The sequence below is a fragment of the Pristis pectinata genome, chromosome 15 (genome assembly GCF_009764475.1).
Source record: "Pristis pectinata isolate sPriPec2 chromosome 15, sPriPec2.1.pri, whole genome shotgun sequence".
In the NCBI taxonomy this organism is placed as follows: Eukaryota; Metazoa; Chordata; class Chondrichthyes; order Rhinopristiformes; family Pristidae; genus Pristis; species Pristis pectinata.
Window position 1 is genome coordinate 5271000 of NC_067419.1, and position 19106 is coordinate 5290105.

Sequence of the window (19106 nt, forward strand, 5' to 3'; positions counted from 1 at the left end):
CTAGGATGAAAATGTTAAAGTTCAGGACGTGTCATCAGTAATTCAGTGAGCACAGGGGCAGTGGGTGAATGGTGTAAAAATGATCTGGAACCTTTCTCAGATCACTGATAATCTCATCTTAGTTCCCAGTAGCCCATAGGTTTTGACATCTAAGGTTGCTTGCATGGGTTGCAAGGCCAGGGTTTCAGCTGCCTGAACCCGACGTTGTCCATAACGTTTGCATGTGTCTGTTACAGGTGTGTGGTGATGGTTGGAATGCCATTTCCCAACGTGAACTCGCCAGAGCTGCAGGAAAGGATGGCGTACCTGGACAAGACCATGGTATGTTGGGTGGAGCTCAGAAATACAAACTCCCCTTGTAGTGCAGCGGCTGGAATAGATGTGTTTAAATTCCCAGACACTGGTAAGCTCCTGTGTCTCAGCTCCCAACCTGTCATAGCCCCACACTGAGGATCTCTGGCATCATGAGTGACCTTTACTTCATGTGTGGTATTTATGGAGATGCATTAACATTAGCCATCCATTTTCAGCCTGGGCTAAATTATATGCGCTGTAGTTTTCAAGGGCAAAGCTAAATCTAACTGCTAACCTTTAATCCCATCAACATTTATGGAGTTAATTTTACTACAAAGTGATAGTTCTCCTTGCATTTTCTCCCCTGGAGATGCTGAGATAGGAAGTCTTTGACGTTTTCATCCATTGTACAGATGTGATGTGAGGTGCCCCTGCGAGAGCTGCAATGGTGCCACGGTCTCTTGAACTCGACACCCAGGGAGATGTATGGTGGAACAGGACTTGCCAGAATCTCATATCGAGCTCTTTCTTCTACAGTCACTCACTGCAGTGAAGAGTGGAGATCATTGGGAGAGCTCTGGAGAGAAATTCTGGGAAGGCTAGATGATCAAGGATGGGAGGAGATCAGTTAGAGGGCAACCCTGAGCAGAAAGAAAGGTAGCTGAGAGAGAGATGATGGGGAAAAGGATATCTTCCCTGAAACTCCTACATTTTTTATGGGATGCAGATGCTTTTGTCAATGCCGTTATTTATTGTCCATTTATTTTTTACCCAGAGAGTGGTTGGGGCATGGAATGTGCAGCCTGGGACGGTGGTGGAGGCAGGTACATTGGTCAAATTCAAGACATTGTTAGATAAACTTATGGAGGAATTTAAAATAGAGCGATATGTGGAAGGGCTTAGATAGTCTTAGGCGAGGTTTAAAGGTCAGCACAACGTGGTGGGCCATAGGGCCTGTATGGTGCTGTACTGTTCTATGGTTCTATCCCTAATTGCCCCTGAACTGAAGAAGCAGTTATGCATAAACCTCGAGGTGGATCTGGAGTCATATAGACCAGGCTAGGAAAGGATGACACAGTTCCTTTCCTGAAGGATGTTTTGTGATTCAGGTGGTGATTACAGCAATCCAGTGGTTTTCTGGTCACTGTTGCCGAGATTTACTTTTGTTTTTATATTCCTGATTTACTTAATTACTTGAATTTAAATTCCTTAGCTGCCATGGTGTCATTCAAGTGAGCGGTTCTGAATCAAAGGTCCAGACTTTTAGGCTGCTAACCAGTAACCACTGATGGAGTGGGTGGGGATTATAGGGGTGCCAGGAGGAGCCTGGTGTTGGGCAAATGATGAGGCTGTAGTAAAGACTGGTGGTACAGTGGGGAGGAGGGGGTGCAAGGAAGATGGTTAGTAGGGGGAGATGATGGGGATTGCTGGAAAGGTTAGTGGGGAAAATACAAGTGCTAGAGAGAAAACTGATGATGGGGGTCTAGAGCTTAGTGGGTGAACTTGGGGATTTATTCATATTTTGGGGGTGAGGGTAGATAATTGGGCAGGTATGGGGGGAGGTCGAAGAAGTCTGGATGGTTTTGAGGAGATCAGAGGGTTGGGTAGGACACTGGGCAGATCTTGAGGGCCGGGGAGTCCATGGAGTGGAGACCATTGAATGTGGGGTGAAGGGTGTTGAAGGTGATCACTCTGTAAGAGGAGATAAACCAGGCACTTAAGTGTAGCAGGAAGTCAGTCCTTTTGTCTTTCACTGGAGCTGGCCTCAATGCCTTGGTCAAGAGTTGCTCCAGTTTTCGAGGCACAAAGGTCAGCACACTGTTTGCCTTCCTAGCTACCTGCTACACGTGCATGTTAGCTTTCAATAATTTGTATACAAGGGCATCCAGGTATCCTTAAACAACAACTCTTCCAACTGACTCCACATTTTAAAAAAAAGCATATTTTGTGCCAAGGTAAATTACTTCACAATTTCATGTGTAAGAGATGTGGGTGGAGAGGCTGTTTGTGTGTGAGAGGTAGTTGGGAGGAAAGGCAGGAAGAACAAGGGAGAGTGCCTCTGTGAGTGGAGGGGGAGGTGTGAGAAGTGTGAAGGAATTGGTGTGCTGCACTTTCAAAAACGATGTTAGCGCGAAATGTTTAAGCACTCCTGAAACAGCACAGAGGTGTCCATCATTGTAAACAAGGCAACAGAAAAGTGGATCGTCCTTCAAAATGCACAGATATTCTGTTCCACTGCGTGGTTTCATTCCTGGTACTTTTGCTTTTAACTTGATTTTGGAAACCATTTATGTGTTTCTGATCGCCTCATTTTACAATCTACAGCCAGAGCTGTTGGCCTGGCTCTCTGTTCATTGGTTCCCTTGAACAGGAACTTACAAGAGCGAATGGATTGGGGAAGAGTGCTAACTTCCATCGGCTCACTCAAAGCCAATCCTCCCTGCTACTGGAATGGCAGAAAGATGAGAAGATATTGCTTTATTATTCTGCCTTTTTAAAATTGATAACTCCTTCCTGGGGGCCATAGGGCAGCTGAGGAGTTTTCTGTTTAAACTTTTCTTCATCTCTCTGTTCTTGCACAAGTCAAAAAGTCGAGTTTATTGTCATATGCAGAAGTCCATGTGTGCACAGGTACAATGCAGAACTTATTTGCAGCAGCATCACAGGCACATAACATCAGATAGGCAGTATTCAAAAGGAAAACATAAATTAAACATTATACACAACTTATACAAGAAAGAACACAACGAGAACCAAAAGCTAGTTGAGGCAAGATTGTAATGCTACCATTGAACTATTTGTTCTTCAATCTCTTCTTTATGCCATTGTTGACTAGTGATTGGTCAGTGTGAATGAAGGTAACTAACGTTTGTTTATTGTACCTTCAGATTGTGGCATTTTGTTTACAGCACATTGATTACTTCCGAGCTGTAGGTGTTTTTAATCAGTAACAACTGGTATAGTTTGCAGTGTCACCTGGAAAGCTGCATGTAGTGACAGCACTATACTCAGACACAGATGATTGGGCAATTACACTCGGTTAAACTGGTGACCGCAATACAGTGCCTGTAATCAGACTGAAGCACATAATTTGCATTTAGCTACAGAGATTATCCTGCTTTCACTGGGAGAAGTTGCTGTAGTTTCCTGCATAAATTTTGTTACCTCTGCTCTTTAAATACATTGCTTGATGGAGTACATTGATGTTTGGTGTACATTTGACTGTTAGCTGTGAGTGTAGAATGTCTGCCTTACCCCATCTCCAACTCATTAATTGGCACAAGTATTGTCAGTCGAGATTCTATCTAAAACTAATGTCATTTGTAAATTATTCCATCCAAGAGGTTCACTTTTCAACCTTACAAACAACAATTTCACTTCTAGATAATGTAAAACATGAGAACAAGGGAATAAAATATTTTCTTGCTGTTGTGCATTTCACTCCCACAGACTAAAACTGATGGGAAGAGTCCAGGAAAAGTACTACTGGAAAATTTGTGCATGAAAGCTGTCAACCAATCTATAGGTAGGTGACTGTAATGTGGAAACAGGGCTGGAGGGCAACTTGATTAGCAGTGTGGAAAACTACTAGGACATCACTGTAGGACACGGGCAGGACCCAAGCAGGGAAACACTGAGGGCATGGTATAAGAGGGAAACATTATAGACGTGGCAAAACGGGACAAGAGGACAACTGGTCACGGTGATGCCGTACGAGAGGACCTTTGTTGTGGTGAGGTCATCTGTAGTGATCATGAGGGTCTCAGTAAGGATCTCTGAGAGGAGCATTAAGGTTATACTGAGGCCATATTATGGCGATATTCATTAACCTATTCATTGTAACCGATACAAAATCCCTCTTCGTCATCTTCAGTTTCCCAGTGAGGGTTTCCCCAGGTGCTCCAGTTCCCTCCCACAAGCCAACAATGTGCTGGTACTGTGTTAGTTTCCATTGGGTGTTTCAGTTCCCTCCCACGTCCCAGAGATGTGTGAGTTGGTAGGTTAATTGGCAAAAGTATATTGCCCCTCGTATAGATGGATGGCAGGAGAATGGTGGAAGGTTGATGAGCATGTGAAAGACAGGTTATTGGAAAGTAATTGGGAGAATAGAATTGCTCTGAGAACTGGCACCAACTCAATGGGCTGAACAGCCTCCTATGTCATGGGAAATTTGAAATTCCACTGTTGCCACTCAAATAGTCGTGGTAAGTTGGGCTATTTGAAAGCAGCAATACAAACCCATGAGGTTCAAAGTGGTTTGTGCTACAACACAGTTACCGAGTCCCTGACTTGTAGCCTGTTTAACATGAAACTCTGCATGTCAATGTTCCATTGTTCACGTACTGTGCTGTATGTAGGACGAGCGATCCGCCATCGTGAGGACTATGCTAATATTGTGCTCTTGGATCATCGCTATACCCAGCCCAGGATTCTTAGCAAGTTGCCAGTTTGGATCAGGGGGCGAACACAGACAGAGGTTTCATTTGGACCTGCCCTTGGAGCCATCGGAAAGGTGGGCCATCTGAGATGTTACATTTAATACTTGTCAAACTATAGTGGACGTATTATTAGCTAACGTTGCCGGTTGATTGTGTGGAGAATGGATGACTTCAAAAATCCTCTATAATATTGTCATTTAGTTCGAAGAAGATTATACTTAATGCCTTTAAAATGTAACTAATCTAACTGATTTTTTTTGTGTTGCAGTTCTTCAAGGACAGGAAGTCCCTTGGAAATGCTACATAAGTAGAAAGGCCATCACTAGAAAGTGAGATGCTTGTGTTAACATGAACCTCGCTCAACAACTAATTCAAGCCACTTGACCGGTTACATAGCCCTTCCCCAGTTGTATGAAAATTATACAAAATTGATTATTATCCTTTCCATTTTGCTTGTTAGTTTTCTTGTGATTGTTTGACAGTTGAGTGCTTTTAACCATTTGTAAATTAAATATTTGTATTCTCTTTTGCTGAAACAAATAAACTAATAAATAATTTAAAGGTGACCTTATTTGTGTGGAAGTCTTTTTTCTCCGTCCTCTGAAAGATTTTATCAGATATGAGGACGTAACCAGCCTCTTTGGAAGGTAAACAAATATGGCACAGGTCATGACTGCAATAGTGTGACTTCTGGAAGGAGCAGCTGTTGAGACTAGGAGTAGGAAAAAACCAGAAATGTGAACTTCACAACAAGACTCAAAGGCTGCATGTGTTGTAGTAATGGAGGTTATTACAAACCATATAATAAGGTAAACAGAAGAATTTTTAATTTTATTTCCAGTTCATCTTAAGAACGGAAGAAAAAGGTGAGAGTAGCCTGTACGGACCCTAAGCCATTTAGTAAGATCATGATTTTTGCACCTCCAATCCACTTTCGGGTCCAATTACAATATGCTCCAACTCCCTCAGTGTCCAAACATCTATTGATCTCAATGATTAAGCTTTCTGTCTGAGGCAGAGAATTTATTGATATCTATTTAAGAAATTTCTCCCTATTCCTGAGACCATGCCCCTTAGTCCTGGGGTATCCAGCTTGAGGAGAATGCCTCAGAACTCTGCACACCTCAGAGAATGCCTTGCATTCTTCTAAACCCCAACAAGGACAAGCCAATCCTATTTAATTTGTCCTTGGCAATCAATCTTGTTAATGTTCAGTGTTGTTCCTCTGAGATAGGTTTATCCATGATTGGAAACAAGCAATATACTGTACACCAAATGAGGTCATGCCATAGACGTGGACATCCAAGCACAACTTTGTTACTGCCCTACAATCAAGGCTGACATAAATTTTACTTTCCTGATGACCTGCTATGCTTGTCTGATTACTTCCAGCATCTCATGAACCAACATGTCAACAGCATTGTACACTAACTTTTCTGTTTCCTATGGTCTTAATTCCCTTTTTACGGAAGTGCATAACCTCATATCTTCTCACATTACACCTCATCTGTTATCTTATTACCCACTCACTTAACTCCTTGAACCTTTGCAAACTCATTCCATTATCCTTGTAACTGATGTTCCCACCCACTTGGTATCATTGGCAAATCTGTATACATTGCACTGAGTCTTTCATCTAAGCCATGATTATAACCATTATTGAACAGGTAAGACCCAGTGCTAATCCATGCGGAATCTCACCAGAAATGCCAACCTAAAAAATACCTATTCACTCATCCAAGTGAAGGTGGATATCAATGATGAAATTCACCACTCCTTCAATGCACCAGCCCACCATTTGGTAATTAAGGAAAAGGGTGTTTGAATATCAGGAGCTCGTGGTCTACAAGACATCAGTGACCCCTGAGCTTTTTGAGACCTGGACTACCTACATCAGGCATCTCAACACACCACCACCGTTTTCTCCACAATATCCTCCAAATTCACTGGAAGGATGAGCAAACCAAGATGTGTGTCCTCTCCCAGGCCAACATCCCCAGCACTGAGGCCTTAGTTACATTCAGTCAACCACATTAAACAGGCCACATCAGTGGGAAGGACTAGCTCTTAAAATCTCTAACATTGACTCCAGACCCTATGAGATCTTATTACATAAGGTCAAACATGAGCAAGGAAACCACCTCCTTATTACCACCTACTGTCCTATGTTAGCTGATGAATCAATGCCACGTTGGAAGAAGTACTGAATGTACTCTGGGTAAAGAGCTTCTATGTCCATCAAGAAGTGGTGGCTTGGTACCATCATGGAACAAGACGATAAACTCTTAAGTGAACAGCTACCAGACCAAGTGGTGTGGCAGGTGGTGAGTGAACCAACACATAGGATTAGCTATCTGAAAACAAAACTGCAGATGATGGAAATCTAAAATAAAAGCAGAAAATGCTAGAAATACTCAGCAGGTCAGGCCGCAGCTGTGGTAAGAGTCAACATTTCAGAACGAAGACCATTCATCAGATGAAGATAGCATGAAGGGTCTTTGATGTGATAAGTTAACTCTGCTTCTCTTCCCACAGATGCGGCCTGACCTACTGAGTATTTCCAGCTTTTTTTATGTTAAGCTCCCCGACTTCATCCTTGCCACTCTACCTACTGTAGATGAATCCACCTGTAACAGCGATGGCAGAAGTGACCACCACTCTGAAGGGAGGACCAGCGTTGCATCTGCTGCATTAGTATGGGAAAGTACCATAGGATGGGGAGTGGCTGGTGGGATTGGAAGAACAGACCAGAGAGTCGTGACAGGTATGGCTCCTGAGAAATGTTGAAAAGGAAGGGAATGGGAAGATTTGCCTGTGGTTAGAATCTTACTGGAACTGGTGGATATTGCAAAGGATGACTTGTTGAATGTGGAGGCTGGTGGAGTGGAAGGTACAGTCAGGGAACTCTGTTTTTGCTCTGTCCAGGGGACAGGGCGTGAGAGCAGAGGTGTAGGAAATAGATGCAGTCAAGGGCTCTGTCCACTATGGTTAAGTGGAAACCATGGTTCAGGAGGAAGACATTTCAGAGGCACCTCTGCAGAATGTCTCATCATCGGCACAAGTACTACAGATGTGGAGGAACTGGGAGAATGGAGTTCTTACTGGAGGCAGGGTGCAAGGAAGTATAGTCGAGATATCTGTGGGAGTCTGTGAGCTCATAATGGATGTTTGTGGCTAGCCTAAGCCCTGGCATGGAGACAGAGAGATGCGGAATCATTCATGGACCATGCAGAGGTGAGAGCAGAGTAGAAATTGGCAGCAAAAGTAACCACGTTTCTGTTCAGAATGGTTGCAGGAAGTAGTGCAAATGCAGTGGTTGATGTACCGGAAAAAGAGTTGAGGGAGGGACCATAAATAGGACTCAAGCAAAGGGTGTTTCACGTATCCCACAGAAAGATGCGAGTGCCCATTGTTAGACCTCTGATTTGGAGAGAGTGAGTGAGGTTGAAAAAGTTCTTCAATGTGAGGATGAGTTCAGCAAGATGGAAGTATACGTTGGTGGAGGGGAACTGCTGGACCTCTGTTCAAGGAAGAAGTGGAAGGCCCTCATACCCACCTGGTGTGGTTTGGAGGTGTACAGGGATTGTACAAACATGGTAAAGGTGAACTGGTGGGACTAGGGAATTGGAAATGGTCAACGTGGTGGAGGGTATCAGAGGTCTTACAGATGTGAGTGGGAACGGGCCAGACCAGGGAAAAAGGATGGAGTCAAAGTAGGAAGAAGTAAGGTTGGTGGGGCAAGAACAGGCTGAAACAATGGGTCTAAAGGTCATAGCTGCCAGACGTAGTCTGTGGCATGTAGTAAATGAACCAACACAAGGTATAAACTTACTTGTCAGATACATTTGTTCCTGAGAGCAATGGTAGGTGACCTCTGTGCTGTTCTTATGGAAACAAATTCCCACCTTCACACTACAGACACCCTTCATCATGCTGTGTGGCACTTCAGTCGTGCTAAATGGGATAGACTCAGGCCTGTTCTGGTATCCATGAGGTGCTGTGGACCATTATAACAGCAGAAATGTCCACTGCCACAATCTGTAACACCTAAGGCCCACATATACCTCACTATGCCATTACTGTCAAATTGGTTCAGTGCAGAAGGACATGCTGGGAGCAGCACCAGGCAAGCTAAAAATGATGAGGTGCCTGAAGCTACAGTATAGGACCACATACATGCCAAACAGTGTGTAATAGACAGAGCTAAGCAATCTCACAATGGCTCATATCAAAGCTCTACAGTTCCAGAACATCTAGTAATGAGCAGTGGTGGACCATTAAACAGCTAATGGGAAGAGGAGATTCCAAGAACATCTCCATCCTCAATGATGGCAGGGCTTACAGGTGAGTGCTGGAGACAAGGCTGAAGCATTCACAACCACACTCAGGCAGAAGTAGCCCAAAACATTCACTGTATCCTGTGTTCTCAGCTGTTTCTTGATATCACATGAAGTGAATGGAACTGGTTGGAGACCGGTTTCTGTGATGATGAGGATCTCGGGAGGAAGCAGAGATGGATCAGACAACATTCCAGCCACATTATTGAAGACCTGTGCTCCAGAACCAGCTGTACTTCTAACCAAGCTGTTCCAATATTGTTACAACACTGGCATCTACCCGACAATGTGGAAAACTGCCCAGCTATATCCCGTTCGTAAAAGAACGAATCCAACCCCGCTAATTACCAGCTCAGTCTACTCTCAATCATCAGCAAAGAGATGGAAACTGATGACAATGCCAGCAAGCAGCACTTAAATCAGCAATAAACTACTCACTCACGCCCAGTTTGGGTTTTGCCAGGGGCACTTGGCTCCAGACCTCAGCAAAGCCTCAGTCCAAATGTGGACCAGAGAGCTGGTATCCAGAGGTGAGGTGAGAGTGACTGCCCTTGACATCAAGCTGCATTTGGCCTATTGTGGCGTAATTGAACCCTGGTGAGGCCAATGAGCATTAAGGGAGAAATCACAGCAAAGGTAGAGTTTAAACCGAGGAAGATGTCACAGAGAGATACAGCACAGAGAAAGGCCCTCTGGCCACCAAGGCTGCACCGGCCATCACCCACCCATTTACACTCATCCACATTAATCCCATTCTTTCTACACTCTATCAACTCCCCCCCCCCCCCCCCCCAGATTCTACCAATAACCTGCACACTCAGGGCAATTTGTAGTGGCTAATTAACCTACTAACCCATGTGCCTTTGGGATGTGGGAGGAAACCTGAACATCCAAAGGAAACCCACGTGGTCACAGGGAGGACGTGCAAACTCCACACAGACAGCGCCTGGGGGTCAGGATTGAACCTGGGTCTTCGTCCTCTCTATCAGCTATACCACTTGGCTGTTAGTTGTGGTCAGAGGTCAATCATCCCAGCCCCAGGACATCACTGCAGGAGTTCCTCAGGGCGCTGTCCAAGGCCCAACCACCCTCAGCTGCCTCAGTGTTGACCTTCCTTGCATCAAAGGTAGAAGTAGGGAGGTTCACTGATAATTCCACAATATTCAAATCCATCGACAATTCCTCAACAAGGAAACTGCCCATACCTGCATGCTACAAGACCGAAACAAGATCCAGGCATTGGCTTCAAAGTAGCAACAACCAATGAAACAAAAATTGGTGGTGTTGTGGGCAGTAAGGAAGATTGTCTAAGGCTGCAGCAAGATACAGATCAGATAGAAAGTTGGGGAGATGGAACTTAATCCCAACGTGTGCGAGGTGATGCATTTCGGGAAGTCAAATAGGGGTAGGACATCGACAGTAAATGGTAGGTCACTATGGAATGTTGGTGAACAGAGGGACCTAGGGAGTTCCAAGTCCATGGTTCACTGAAAGTTGATGGGGTGGTGAGGAAAACACATGGAGCGCTTGCCCTCATAGGTCAGAGCATAGAATATGAGAGTTGGGACATTATGTTGTAACTTTACAAAACACCTGGTCAGTCCGCACGTGGAGTACTAGGTGCACAATAAAGGAAGGGTGTGATTGTGCTGGAGGGTGCAGAGGACATTCAGAAGATTGCTGCCTGGATTGAAGGACTTAGGTTATGGGGAGAGATTGACTAGGCTGGGCTTGTTTTCCCTGAGTGAGGAAGGCTGAGTGGTGACCTAAAAGAAGTATAGAAGGGTGGGTCTGTCCTCATTGTAGCTTAGAAGAATGAGGGTTGATCTCATCGAAAGAAAATATCCTGAGGAGCTTTAACAGGATAGATGCCAAGAGCACGTTTCCGCTTGCGGGGGCGTGTAGAACTAGGAGTCACAGTTTCAAACACTGAAGACGGAGGAATTTGTTCTCTCAAAAACTCACGAACTTTGAGAATTTTCTACACCTGTGGAGGCCGAAAGGCTGAGGTAGGCAGTTTTTTGGACTACAGGGGAGCTGATGATTATGGAGAAGTCAAGAAAGTGGCATTGGGACAAAGATCAGATCAGTTGCAATCCCACTGAATGGTGCCATATGACGTTCTCTGCCTCCTACTTCCTCCGTTCTTATAACCATTGCCTTTTAGGCTTTGGCTCTCCGGGAAATTATCCAACTTCAGATTGAGGGTTTCTTCCTCCACTTTCCTTTCAGGCAGCGACTTTCAGATCCCATCACTCTGCTGGAAAAAGTTCCTCAACTCTCATTCAATTTATTGACCAATTAAATCTATCCCCTAATTGCTGGCTTTTCTGCAAAGGGAAAGAGGTTCTTCCTTTCACTCTGTCTAAGCTTCTCCTTTGTTCCAAAGGAAAACAAGCCCAGCCTCACTAATCACGTAACTAAAATTGTCCAACCTTGACTACATCATTGTGAGTCTCCTCAGTATCCTCTCTATTGCTGCCACATCTTTGCTGTAGTGTGGACACCTGAACTGTATGTAGTGCTCCAGTTACAGCTTTCCAGTGTTTTGTACAGTTCTAGTGTGGCCTACCAGCTCTTTATGTCTGAGCTGATAAAGCTAAGTATCCTATAAACCTCCTTAACCACCTTATCTAGCTGCTCTGCCGGCTTCAGGGACTTCTAGCTGTCCACTCCCAAGATTCCTCTGTTTCACTCCACCTCTCAGCATCCTACCATTTGTTGTGCTTTTCACAGCTGGAGGTCTGTGTAATGGAGAAGACATGGGATCAGAAATCCAACCAGTCTAGCCTTCATACATATGTGACAAGATGAAGCAACAAATGATCTTCTTCGGAACTATCCAATACACATTCCCATCTGTGCTAATTCAGCTGGACCTTGATATCAAAATGTTTCTTCACTTCCAGTTTTAGGAAATGCTCATAAATTCTTAACTTTCCTTACATAAGGTAAGCTGTCTGATGCCTTAGATTTAAAATTCTCATCCTAATATTTTAAGTTCTTCCATGACTCCTCACCTCCCCATCTCTGTAACCTCCTCTGCCACTAACACTTCTGTTTCTCCGGTTCTAACTTTTACGCATCACTTAGTCCGTCCAATGCAGCACTGGCTCTGACCACACATTATGGGATATTTCTCTGCATTAAAGGGCCTTATGTTCTAAGATCTGTCTGATAAAACAGAGGGACAGAAGTTGGCATTACTGCATTGGTGTGAAAAGGGTAAATTAGGCATTCTGGTCAAGATGCAGAACACAGATGAAAGGAAGGCGTCTTTCTGTTCTGGTTTTATCACCTCTGGGTTTCCCCAGAGTTCTACTGAGTTTCCTAAAGCTTGATATGAATCTGGATCAGAAATTCATGATCTCAAGAAACCTCACACAGGCATCAACACAGATGTACAGAAACAGATCTAAGCTTTCATGTTCTGCATTGCACTGCTGTCCTTTGGACAAACTGTAACTTTAAAAAAATCTTACAGACTTTTTTGCTTTGTTTTTTTAATTCGATTACACAATTCAGAAAGTGAATCCTTGGATGACTCCACCTGAATACCATCACTTGTCCATGAAGCCAGCTGAAGCATTAGAACAAGGTAGCAAACTGATGGAAGGCAGAGTATATTTTGCCACCTTTCTAGCTCCTTTATTCGAACGAAACCAGTGGTTGACAGCACATTTGATCAGTCAGAAATATGAGGCTCATTGAGCCTGCTCTGTCATCTCCATTTTCAATGGACAACCACTCATTTTGAAACTGTGGCCGCTAGTTCTAGACAACCCAGTCAGGGGAAACACATTGTACATAAGGCTCAATCAGAGTTTTTCTTGTGCTTTTATATTGCATGCTGATCCCTCCGATGCCAATGGTTGTGGAAGATCTCAAGCACACCTACAGACATTACAGGTTGTATCCAGAGTCACCCAGAGTATGGACATACTTGCAGAAGTATGGAAATGTGGATTCATCCATAGAACATAGAACACTACAGCACAGTACAGGCCCCTCGGCCCACTATGTTGTGCCGACATTTTATCCAGGACTGCTTTCAGCACTAAATCACATTTCTAACCTTGAGGAATGAACTAAAACAGAAAACACTAAAAATAAATTGGCAAATTGGTTTATTATTGTCACACGTACTGAGCTACAGTGAAAAACTTTGTTTTGCATGCCATCCAGATCATTTCATCACATCAGTGCTTTAATGTAATTCAAGGGAACAGCAATAACAGAATGCAGAATAAAGTGTTACAGAGAAAGTGCAGAACAGGCAGACAATAAGGTGCAGGGCTACAACGAGGTAGATTGTGAGGTCAAGAGTCCATCTTATCGTACTAGGGGACCATTCCCCTAGAATGATAGAAGCTGTCCTTGAGCCTGTTGATACATGCTTTCAGGCTTTTGAATATTCTGCCTTTTGGGAGGGGAGAGGAGAGAGGATGTCCGGGGTGGGTGGGGTCTTTGATTATGTTGGCTGCTTTACCAAGGCAGCCAGAAGTGTAGACACAGCCCATGGAGGGGAGGCTGGTTTCCGTGATGTGCTGAGCTGTGTCCACAACTCTCTGCAGTTTCTTGTGGTCTCAGCCAGGACAGTTGCAATACCAAGCCGTGATGCATCCTGATAGGATGCTTTCTATGGTGTATCTATAAAAATTGGTGAGGGTCAACAGGGACATGCCAAATTTCTTTAGCCCCCTGAAGAGGTAGAGGTGCTGGTGCACTTTCTTGGCCATGGCATTGTGGTTGGACCAGGACAGGCTATTCATTATGACAGCTGATCAGGCAGTATCTGTAGAGGGAGAAACAGAGTTACTGGTTCAGATCAATAAACTTTCCTCGAGCAGGTTTTCAACCTGAAATATTAACTCTGATTCTCTCTCCATAAATGCTGGCTGACCTGCTGAGTGTTTACAGAAATGTCTGTTTTTATTCCAGATTTCCTGCATCTGCAGATTTTTGATTCTCATTTCATGAGTAGTGATTTGTAGGAGTGCACTTTGCTTGAGTCCAGAAGGATGGCTTAATAGTGAACATAAAAACTTCTTCAATGTTTCAAGGACTGTAGAAATTGTTGATGCACATGATCACAGCGGCTCCTCAGCTTGAGGAATTTCTCAATCACTTTTACCATGTTTTTCCTGTATTGATTCCTCTTTAAGCAGAACTAAGATCTGTTACAAAGGGATATCTCTGTTTATTTAACAAGATAAAGAATCTATGTAAAGCTCAGAGAGACAAGTAGATGGTGTACTATTAAGTACATTCTTATGATTATAGTTGATAATGTCCATGCTCAAACATGCTTTTATGCCCAGAGATATCCTACAGTCATGCTATCCACAGGCCAACTTACATCTAGAGTCACTGTGCTGTTAGGAAGACGAGCTTCATGATAAACTGTAATCAGACTTACATGGTTCCACCTTTGCACGTTGAATTTTTTTAGCTGTATTCATGCATACATGAAACAGAATTTCATTAAATTGGGCTCCGTTTTTTGTTTGAAATTTCAGATAGTTACCATGTTTTGTGTATAACACTCTCCTTATCATCCAAAGCAAAAGTTCCAATCTCATTGACAACAAGAAGTGTTGTTCCTGCTTCCATATCAGTTGTTCTGAAGGTCAGTTTACACAGATGATTTTTTTATATGGCATTTCCTTGATCATTCCATATGTAATATATTTTTGCCAAAAGCTGGACACAGTTCTCTCTTGTGGAACTCGTTGCAATACTCTCAGCTTCTTGGATTTTCTTTATCCCTAGCTCACAGCTTTTTCCTGTCAGTCTTGCAGATTTCCTTAGGTGTATCTCCTGCATTCAAATGCTTTGTGTTGAAACACCAGGCTTTCTTTTAAATGACATACAGTGGCATGCAAAAGTTTGGGCACCCCTGGTCAAAATTTCTGTTACAGTGAATAGCTAAGCAAGTAAAAGATGACCCGATTTCCAAAAGGCATGAAGTAAAAGATGACACTTTTCTTTAATATTTTAAGCAAGATTACTTTTTTATTTCCATCTTTTACAGTTTCAAAATAACAAAAAAGGAAAAGGGCCCGAAGCAAAAGTTTAGGCACCCTGCATGGTGAGTACTTAGTAACACCCCCTTTGGCAAGTATCACAGCTTGTAAACGCTTCCTGTAGCCAGCTAAGAGTCTTTCAATTCTTTTTTGGCAGATTTTTGCCCATTCTTCCTTGCAAAAGGCTTCTAGTTCTGTGAGATTGCACTGTGATATGAAAGGGGGTGTTACTAAGTACTGACCATGCAGGGTCCCCAAACATTTGCTTCGGGCCCTTTTCCTTTTTTGTTATTTTGAAACTGTAAAAGATGGAAATAAAAAAGTAATCTTGCTTAAAATATTAAAGAAAAGTGTCATCTTTAACTTTATGCCTTTTGGAAATCAGGTCATCTTTTACTCGCTTAGCTATTCACAGTAACAGAAATTTTGACCAGGGGTGCCCAAACTTTTGCATGTCACTGTATGTCATATTTCCTCTAAGGTTAGGTACAATTCCAAACACGTCTACTCTGAGAATTTCTTCCACCATAATTTCACGAGACTCCAGCTTTCTGTAAGTCTACATTGGTCATACAATTCAGTGGCCTGTCCTATAGCATGAATCTGCCTCTATCAGCCAGGAAATCATGTACGATGACACAGAAATCTGGCCACAGAGCACCAGGAGATGGCAATCTCCCAACATCAGACATCTCTAGGTGGGTGGCTATAGATTCTTCCAAGGTTTACTGCAAGAGGTATAGGAAGCCTGAGCTGGGCTGCAGGCAAATGACTGTTGGCACTGGGGGGGGGGGGGGGGGGGGGGGCAGTGGAGGGGGTGAATGGCCCTGGAGAGGGAAGGCAGCAACAGTTGGTTAATGGCTTTGTTCCTGGAGAGAACAAGATGCCAGCAGCTGGAGAAGGAGCAGGAGATGGGAAGGGGGAATTAATGGGAAGTGCAGGCAGGAAGTTGAGGAAAAGAAGCACTGGAGAGGGGAGATTGAGGAGGCAGACCCCAGAACAGAGGGGATCAGGGTGGGGAAGCACGATGGAAGGGACTAAGGGGGGGAAATTACGTCGTACATCTGTGCAGAAGAGCTTTGTCTCCTGTTGTCTTGATCCTCCTGACTACTGGACCGAGGCCTCACCCTCTCGTCCACGGGCTGGCTAGTGTGTAACAGCCACGCCACTAAAAAATTACACACCCAGGCACCTTCCTATCCTCAGAACTGGAATGGAAGCAATTCATCCAGTACCTCGAGGGACAACCTTAGTGCAGCAGGTATAGTTCAACAGCCTCTTAACTCCTGCTTATACCTCTCGAAGAAAGTACTTTCTCACAACTGACCACATTCAGGAAATTACAACACAGGGACCATCCAATATTTGTTCCCATCTACAGGGCCAGTCTGATCAAGTGGAATAAACATCACGTGCTTCCACCCCGTCAAGGTACAAGTACGGTCAGCTGGGCTTGCTCCAGCTCCAGCTTCATTGCCACAGCACAATTCTTTCAAGTTAACTCAAAATTCTGCACAATTTCCATCATGTATTTTGAGAGCCTGGGGCAGAGGTGGAGCACTTCCTGAGCTCGTCGTGCACACAGTCAAGTTTTTAAATAAATGGCAAACAACACAACCATCTCCTGAAAAATCCCACATCACTCACTAAAGTGAGAGCTACTTTAAACAACCGGACCCACCCAGTGATAGCTTGAATCGATTCCTCTCTCATTGGAAGCACAGTTGAGATTTGTAATGAAGAAAAATTAAACGTAAAATAAAGCCACTATATAAAACCCAGAAACACAAGCATTTTATAATTTGTTATGTTTGCTGCTTTCACAGAGATACATGAAAGAATTCTCTGGAACAATGAGGTTTCACTGACCCCTGCAAGAGTGTTTACTTAATGAGGTCAGAGATCTCTTTACACATCCCTCCTTGAGTAGTCTGTTCCATATATCCGAAAGTTCTCCTGGTTGTGGGCTGTGTGATTTAGTCAGGGATTTATCCATCTTCAGGTTTATCCATCTCTTTCCTCAGTTTGTGCATCAGCATCGTGTTGGCTCTAAGTGCCAGGCTGGAGTTGCTAAAACATTCCATAAAACAAAAATTATCCCACACTAACATGAACAGGGACTCAAACAGTAACTGCAGAGTTCCCAAACAATCTGTCATCATTTCAGAATTGTGGCTACAATCCAAAGCAAATTCCCTCACTTGCAAGATGAGTAAGTTTCATTTCGCTATCAACTTCATTTTCCTCTGTTACAGAGTATTTCTGTGAAAGTGGGGATACTTCATTTCCTCAGTTGTGTGTCTCAAACCCACTGGCTTCTAAATGGCATATCTTCTATACAGCACACCCACCCATCCTGTAAAGCACTCCCTGCCCCATCTATGGAATAGTCTTTGAGTCCTGCATTGGCCTCAGCAGCCATCTCAGAAAGCACAGAACTGGAGTGCAAGCAAGATATTTATGACTCTAAGGGGCTGCATGAGGGAGACAGGTTTCTAAAACCCAAATTCTTTACAACTATACTCTTTGTAACTTATTTCAATGTTGGGGTCATTCACCCTTGACCCTTCCCCACTGACGTACGCTGGTAATTCCCACAGGGCCATTCTGGACTGGCCTCTATAACTCTGGTGGAATCTTTGATTGCACGATTTTATGCTCTGTTGAGATACTGCTGGTTAAACTGGCCATGGCTGCGTGCATGATCACTCACACCTCTGAGCCCAAAGGTTATGGGTTTAAATCCCACCACCTACTATTCCAGTACTGAGGGAATGTGTACACAGTAATGAGGTGATAACCAACTCCACCCTGTCAAAAGACAACGTAATTTCCAACAAAGAGGAGGGTTTTTTATCCTTCAACCAACAGATGATCTGACATTTCATTACAAAAGTGATTAGATTGCATTCCCAAAGTGTTTAATTGGTTGGGAAGCACTTTGGACCTTCCTGAAGATGGCTTCATGGGAAAGGTTCCATATGCCTTGAGGAACTGGGGAAGATTGGTCTCTGGTACTCAGCTGCACAGCAGGCAGCTTATTTAGTGAAATGTAAGTTCTTAGTTTCCCTACTGTTGAACAGAAGGGGCTGCAATCATAGCACTGGCCTTTGGACATTACATGGTAGAGTATGTCTTTATATCCTGTGAAGTTCCCATATGGGCAACAAGGCTCATAGCTGGTGCAGAAGTCAGTGAGTATTTAATGTTCCACCTCACTGAGACACTGAACTTTCTTTTCATGTCAGCAAAGAAAATGATTTTGTGGTTCATGTAACTTATTGGGCAGACACGGTAATGTAGCAGTTAGTGTAATGCTTTACAGTGCCAGCAACCCAGTTCAATTCCAGCCACTGTCTGTAAGGAGTTTGTACGTTCTCCCAGTGACTGCGTGGGTTTCCTCCGGGTGCTCCGGTTTCCTCCCACATTCCAAAGACGCATGGGTTAGGAAGTTGTGGGTATGCTATGTTGGCGCTGGAAGTGTGGCGACACTTGTGGGCTGCCCTCAGAACACTCTACGCAAAAGATGCATTATTTCATTGTGTGTTTCAATGTACATGTGACTAATAAAAATAGTTGTGTATCTTAGTCCATAGATCCAAGTCCACAGATCCCTTAAGGTTGCCACGCAGGTCAATAGGGTTGTTAAGGAACCATATGAAGTGTTGGCCTTCATTAGTCGGGGTACTTTCAAGAGCCGTGAGGCGATGTTGCAGCTCTATAAACTCTAGTTAGACTACACTTGGAGTATTGTGTCCAATTCTGGTCGCCTCATTATAGGAAGGATGTGGAAGCTTTAGAGAGGGTACAGAGGAGATTTACCAGGATGTTGCGTGGATGAGGATAGGTTGAGTGACCTCGGGCTTTTCTCTTTGGAGAGGAGGATGAGAGGTGACTTGATAGAGGTGTACAAGATGATAAGAGGCATAGACTGAGTGGACAGTCAGAGACTATTTCCCAGGGGCAACAATGGCTAACATGAGGGGACATCACTTTAAGGTGATTGGAGG

General features: G+C 43.8%; 1 protein-coding gene across 2 annotated transcripts in view; it reads left to right on the top strand.

The window, feature by feature from the left end:
• Positions 1-5298, top strand: part of ddx11 (DEAD/H (Asp-Glu-Ala-Asp/His) box helicase 11) — a 59550-nt gene extending 54252 nt beyond the window's left edge. For both annotated transcript variants that reach the window (XM_052030140.1, XM_052030141.1), the window contains exons 24-27: positions 237-321; positions 3745-3820; positions 4653-4807; positions 5002-5298. In XM_052030140.1, the coding sequence (XP_051886100.1) occupies positions 237-321; positions 3745-3820; positions 4653-4807; positions 5002-5040 (355 nt within the window). In that variant the 3' untranslated portion in view covers positions 5041-5298. The remainder of the gene's footprint in view (positions 1-236; positions 322-3744; positions 3821-4652; positions 4808-5001) is intronic.
• Positions 5299-19106: the final 13808 nt, after the last annotated feature.